The sequence below is a fragment of the Antechinus flavipes genome, chromosome 6, assembly GCF_016432865.1.
Source record: "Antechinus flavipes isolate AdamAnt ecotype Samford, QLD, Australia chromosome 6, AdamAnt_v2, whole genome shotgun sequence".
Taxonomy (NCBI): domain Eukaryota; kingdom Metazoa; phylum Chordata; class Mammalia; order Dasyuromorphia; family Dasyuridae; genus Antechinus; species Antechinus flavipes.
In genome coordinates this window covers 191,802,007-191,808,139 of record NC_067403.1, presented here as the reverse complement: position 1 = coordinate 191,808,139, position 6,133 = coordinate 191,802,007, and the positions used below count along the sequence as shown (strand labels likewise).

Genomic DNA, 6,133 nt, shown 5'->3' with positions numbered 1-6,133 from the left:
TCTGAGTCGGGAGAAAAGAGTCGGGGTGGGGGGGGGAGGGGAGTGGCCTTGTAAAGAGCTCGCCCCTCTTCTGCTAGAGAGGCCGGGAGAAGGGAGGGAGCTTTGGGCCCGCGGAGATACACCCGAGCAGTTTCGGAAACCAACTGAAAAAACAGCAGCGGATCTCAGCGCAGTCGGGAGCTTTCTAGGAAGTCCTGGCTAGCTGGGTGGTGAGCTGTTGGGGTGGGTGGGTAGGGGACCGGCCAGGTAGGGGTGTGTGTGTGTGTGTGTGTGTGTGTGTGTGTGTGTGTGTGTGTGTGTGGAGAGAGAGAGAGAGAGAGAGAGAGAGAGAGAGAGAGAGAGAGAGAGAGAGAGAGAGAGAGAGATTAGAGCTTTCAGGACAGACTTGGTTCTCCCGCAGTCGTTCTTACACAACAAATCAAATGCGTGTCTGTATCGAAAAGTCGTTCTCCGCTTAAAAACTACTTTATACTGAAGAATAAGTAGAAGGAGGTTCAGTTATAAAAGAGAACTGGACTGCCGCTGTCAAGGGGGGATGCTTGCAGACTCACCGGGGACAATTCAAAACCCGATTTTCTCATTTCCCGGGTTATTCATTTAGGAGCTAACTCCCTCCCACTGCTCACAGAACCGCGCTTGTGCAGACGTCGCTTCTATGGAAATCCTCACTTCGCCTGCACAATTACAGTTCCCAGCTTGGGCAGTTCCCCTTCTCCTCTCCGTTTCTCCCACATCCTGCATTTGCTGCCTGGCCGTTTCCTTTCCCCCACCTCAGATTCCCCAGGTTCATTCCCTAGCTTGGGTTGAGGAACCTTTCTAGTCTTCTTGGACAGTTTCGGATCCCCTGCCCAATGGCCCCGTCTTTCTCTTTACCCGGTCCTGGCCTGGGCAAGGTAGCTCAGTCACTTTCCACTGAGGCTAGAGAGCCCCAAGTGAGGAGCCAGCCTTCTTTTATTTCCTGGTTTCTTTCCCCCACTGCCTTTTCTTTCCTCCCGAACTCCCCAAAGTCTTTCCACCGCCTGAAGAGTCCTGGTCCTCCTCTCTCTTCAAGCAGGCTACTTTAGACCACCTCTCTCTTTAGAGCTACCTCTCTCACTCCTGCTTTTCTCCCTCCCCTCTGTCCTCTTAGCTCCTCCCAAACCACCCTCTCTCCCAGGCGAGACTCTAGCGCCTCCCCTCACCCCAGCCCCCTGTTTCCTCTGGGCCCCCTACTCTAGCTCTCTCCTTGTCTTCCTCTCCTCTCTTAGTCCAGCCCTTTCTCCCCTCACCTGGTTCCCTCTGGCGTCTCCCTGTCTGGGGCTCTGTCTACCCCGGTTTTTTCCTCTTTCCGCAACCCCTCCCCGCAGCTGATTCTACCCAGTCAACACTATAGCTTCTTCTCATTCTTAACTCCCTCCCCTCTTTTTAACCTTCCTTTCTTCTCTTACTTTCCCGTCATCAGTTTCTGTGTTTTTTTTTTTTCTCCATCCTCTTCGCTCCCTCCTCCCTTCTGCTAAATTCTCCTCTCTTTGCTTCCATTTCTTGGGTAAACCGATATTTGCTCCGAGAGCAATGCTCTTAAATGCAATTTAGACCAATCCCCTGTGTTTTACGAAGAAGAAACTGAGTCTCAGAATGCCTTGCGTAAGGCCTTAGAGGTAGCAACGTGAAGAGTTAAAAACCACTATATTTCCTCTTTCTCTTCACTTCCTGCTTTCCTTTCCCTTCCTCCCTTCACTGTAACCTCTTTTCAATTTCCTTTCCTTTCCTGTACCAAGTCAAACTAATCTTCTTGCACATTTATAATCATCCTGCTATCCTCAAAATTTCCAATTTGAACTCCCTCAATTATTGCTGGATGAAATTCAAGTAAAAAAAAAAAACAAAACCCTAGCATTTAAGGCCCTCCACAATCTGGGTCAAATCATTTTTCCAGCCTTCTCTCTTTTATATTCCAACCAAATTAGATTCGATTCAGTTTAATTAAGTAACAATTTATTAGCTATTCCGATGAATTTGGAATTGGGGGAATAGTTACAACATTTAGAGATCTCTATAGTTAAGTGTTCAGAAATCATTAAGAGAATAACATGCAAATAGAGATAATGAGAAGTAGATACAAGAGACTGAAACAAAGCGTTCTGTGAGATGGGAAGGGGGCATCTCTATAAAATGGGCATATTAGAGAAGACTTGGAGGTGACTCTCATATGACTGACTTTAAAGAATGAATACAAATTTAAGAAGTAAATTGCGGATATTGAGGGATTTAAGGCCTAAGTGAGCAAAGGCAACCAAGCGGGTAAACTGTGTGTGTGTGTGTGTGTGTGTGTGTGTGTGTGTGTGTAGAGTTGTTAGAGGATGCTGTCTTTCTGAGCGCCACTTTTCTCCTTCCAAACCCTCCCTTTCCCCTCCTTTTTATTATCCCCTCTTTCTTCCCTCCATACCTACTCCCATTTCTTCTCCCTTTCCCCTCCTCCCTCGTTCGCTTTCCTCCTCCTTCTTCTTTCCCCTCTCCTCCCTTTCCTCTCTTTCCCGTTCAGCTTCTCTCTTCCTTTCGCTCTTTCTCCTGCCTTTCCCTCTCCCTTCTGGCTCCTCCCAGGCTCCACCCCCTCCTCCAGTTTGGCCAATCCATGGCCGAATCTCCGCTCAGCTGCAAGGCTCAAGCAGAGGCTCAAGCTCCGCCCACGGCTGTGGTTGCGGCTAGCGCGGAGCCCCGGGGGTTGCGGGGGTTGTTCGGAGGAGGCCCGGGCCTGGGGCTCCCGGGCGCAGGGAGGAGACGAAGCCTTGGCTCTAGCGCCATGAGCGGAGCGGAGCAGGTGGGCGACCGCCTCTCAGGCCCTCGCCCACAGCCCCAGCCTCAGCCTGGGCGATCGATGGGCCCCCGCACCTTCACCATCGACAGCATCCTCCGCCCGGATCTGCGGGGGGCGCCGCGGCCTGGCTACTGCTGGGGACCGCAGGGACCTAGCCCAGCCCACGAGCCTCAGCAGTACGAGGACCCTGAGGAGGAGGAGGAAGCGGTGGCCGTGGAGGTCGGGAGGCGCGATCTCGGCTCGGGTAGGCAGCTGCTCCTCCTCCCTCTTCTCGTACCTTCCTCCCACCCCCAACCTCCCAGCCTTTTATCCCCACGGTTTCTCTTCTCTCCCACGTGAAGGGCCACCCCGATGGCTGGGGGCAACTCTTGGTTAGATTTCCATAGACCTGGGTTCTTTTTAGTTCAGTTTCACACTCGCAGTGGGATCTTGTGGGATTTTGTTCCAGGCTATCCCTTCTCTGAGCTTCAGTTTCTATCTCTGTCAAATGAATAGGTTGGACTCATGGTCCATAAGAACCCCTCTTGAACTTGAGTCTATCAATTTGTGATTTCTTTCCCATTCCTCGGCCCATCCTTCTCTGAGTCCCCAAATCTGATGTGGGTTCCTCTGATAGCTCCGTACCCATTTGGTTCTTCATCCATACCTCCTTTTCTTCGCTATTTCCCTCACCTTTCCCCCATCAATATAATCATCCTGGATGTGGGAGTGGGGTGGGGTGAGCAGCGGGCAGTGATATTTCTCTACCTCCACTCCCTTCCCTGGGGACAAGAGGAGAGGGGGCCGCGGGAGTAGGCCCTATGCCAGTGTCTCAAGACCCAGATGTAGTAGGGAGGCTGCAGAATTCTGGAGGGGAGGAGGGAGATCTTGGAGGAGGAAGGAGCAAGGGGAGGAAAAGGAAGTGATGGAGGAGGAAGAAAAGGAGGAAGAGGGAAGGGACGGGAGAAGGAAAAAGGAGGAGAGGGAAAAGATCAGAAAGAATGGGGAAGTACGAAAGAAGAAGAAGAAGAGGGGGCTGAGAAATAAGAGACTCCATAAGAGAACGAAATGTGGAGAGACTAGGGAAAAGAGGAAGAGGAAGGAGTAATTGAAAGAGGAGGATGAGAACTGAATGAAGCCTACGGGAAAAAGAAGGGAGAGAGGCAAAGGGAGGGAAAAGGTCCAGGACACTGCCCCTTAGCATCATCAGACCTCACAATCAGAGTTGTTCCACCCGGCAGGAAAGGCAGAGAGCAGGAGCCCAAGCCCGAGCCCGAGCCCGAGCCGTTGCCGAAGCCGCAGCCGCAGCGGGAACCCGAGCAGAAACAGGAGCAGGAGTACGAGCCTGACTCGCGGCTGGGACCCCGGCCAGGGTAGAGGAGCAAGTGGAGGCCTCCAGGGAGTCTTGGGCCCAGGGAACTGCCCTGCCCCAGAGGGAGCAGCCCGGACACCACAGATCGCAGCGAGTGCCGAGCTGGCCCGTCCTCAGGGCCGCAGTCGAGCAAAAAGAAGACGAGGACCATCTTCTCCAAGAGTCAAGTGTTCCAGTTGGAGGCCACATTCGACGTGAAACGCTACCTGAGCAGCGCTGAGCGTGCGGGCCTGGCGGCCTCCCTGCAGCTCACCGAGACGCAGGTGAAAATCTGGTTCCAAAACCGCAGGAACAAACTCAAGAGACAGCTGGCTGCCGAACCCGACGGGCCAGTGGGGACCCAGGCGTCCGAGCAGGCCTCGGAGCTGCCGGCCCTTTATAAGGACTCGGCCTTCCTCAGTCGCTACTTGCTGCCGCTGTCCCTTCCCCTCCTGTACCCCGGGCACAGCTTCCCCTACCTCTGCCTCCCCCGGCCAGGCAAATATTTCAGTCTGCTCGATGGAGACGTATAATTGCCTACTTTTTTCTTCCCTCATTTGCTCGATTTTCCACCCCCAACATATACATTTTTTTTCACCTTTCTACCTTGTTTCTCTCAGACTTTTTTAGTCTCTTTTTCTTCTCCATCTTTCTCTTTTCTTCATCTCACCTCTCTTTTTCTAATTTTCCTTTCTTTTTCTCTTTTCTGAATCTTTCCAGTTCTTTCTTTTCTTCTTCCTCTCTCTCTTATCTCCATATTTTCCTTTATTTCCTTTTAATTCTCACTAAATCCCAAATCCCAGAGTCTCCCATCTCCCTTAATTTTTGTGTCCTTTAATTTATCTCCTGGAAAGTATTGCCTCTTCCTCTTCCCCGTTTGCTTATTTCTTCAATTTCAAGCCCCAGTTACCAAATATTTCTATGCAAACATCTGGCTTTTCTGAGGGATTTATTTTCCCTCTGCCCCACTGTTTCTCCTCATCTCCCTACACTGTTTTCAGATCCAGTTACAATGACAATCTTTATTCCAAGACTAGGTTTCCCCCCCCCCCCCCTGGAAATTCCCCGATGGGGGAAAGAGTGCAGATCATAGCTTATGTCTCCTTCTGTGGGCCAGTGACCTACGCAAAGTTCTGTAGATCAAGGGACAGAATCTAAGATCCCTACAGGAGGCTGAAGCTCATCTCCAGGATCCCAGGATGGGTCTGGGTCCTTCCCAGGCTGCTCTGGCATTGGTGGATTTGATCCTATTTTGTTGGATTGGCTGCCTGCAGCCCCTACCCTTCCCGCCATTCCCTGGCAACACAAGGGCTTCTGAACACTGGATGATGTTGGTGAGGTGGGGCCCAACAACATACTGGGTGCATCCCAGCGGACAGTCCCTGCAGGCAACCACGAATCACCCTCTGCTACACCACCTCCAACCCCGACACCCAAAGCTGCCTGTTCCTGCAGCACCGACTTTTCCTCTGTTACATCTATACCTGTCCGAGACCCCATTTCACTTCTCTTATTTTCACTTCAAAACAAAACAAAACAAAAATCCGACTCAATTTTGTCTGCTCTCTTCGTATTTCTATTCATCGCCACCCTCCCCCCAGAGATGATGGGAGATTATTAGTCTTAGAAAGAAAAGGGAATTTCAGTTTTTGTCAAAGTCACTGCATTTTAGTTCTCCAAATACCCCTCTGACCATCAAACAACCCTTGAAAGGGCTTCACAGTCCCCATGGCATCCCCGGAACCCACACATATACACAGGACACAACATTTTTCTGAAGGTTGATAGGATGTGGAAGGGGGAAAGATTTGAGTGAGACTTAAATTGAGAAGTCAAGTGCAAAGTGGGAAGGGCACTAGTGTAAGTCAGGAGAATTGGATTCAAAGTTCATTCTCCTTAGTTTCTTGAATGACAAGTTAGAGAAGCTCTCTGAGTCTCAGTTTTTTCATCTGAAAAAAAAAATGAATTGCACGATCTCTGATTCGTTTTCACTAATTAACTGGTTATTT

At 50.8% G+C, this 6,133-nt stretch overlaps 1 protein-coding gene across 1 annotated transcript; it reads left to right on the top strand.

Moving 5' to 3' along the window:
• Window positions 1–2,611: 2,611 nt before the first annotated feature.
• Window positions 2,612–5,862, top strand: LOC127541498 (homeobox protein HMX2-like). Its single transcript, XM_051966739.1, has 2 exons — window positions 2,612–3,038; window positions 4,173–5,862. Exons 1-2 carry the CDS (start codon window positions 2,612–2,614, stop codon window positions 4,655–4,657), a joined length of 912 nt encoding a protein of 303 aa, XP_051822699.1. The 3' UTR covers window positions 4,658–5,862.
• The last annotated feature ends 271 nt before the right edge of the window (window positions 5,863–6,133 follow it).

Excerpts from the sequence above, each read along its gene's own strand:
- LOC127541498 (XM_051966739.1), top strand. The coding sequence starts at position 2,612 with ATGGCCGAATCTCCGCTCAGCTGCAAGGCTCAAGCAGAGGCTCAAGCT. Across the intron at positions 3,039-4,172 it reads GAGGCGCGATCTCGGCTCGG|GGAGTCTTGGGCCCAGGGAA; the intron begins GTAGGCAGCTGC and ends GGAGGCCTCCAG.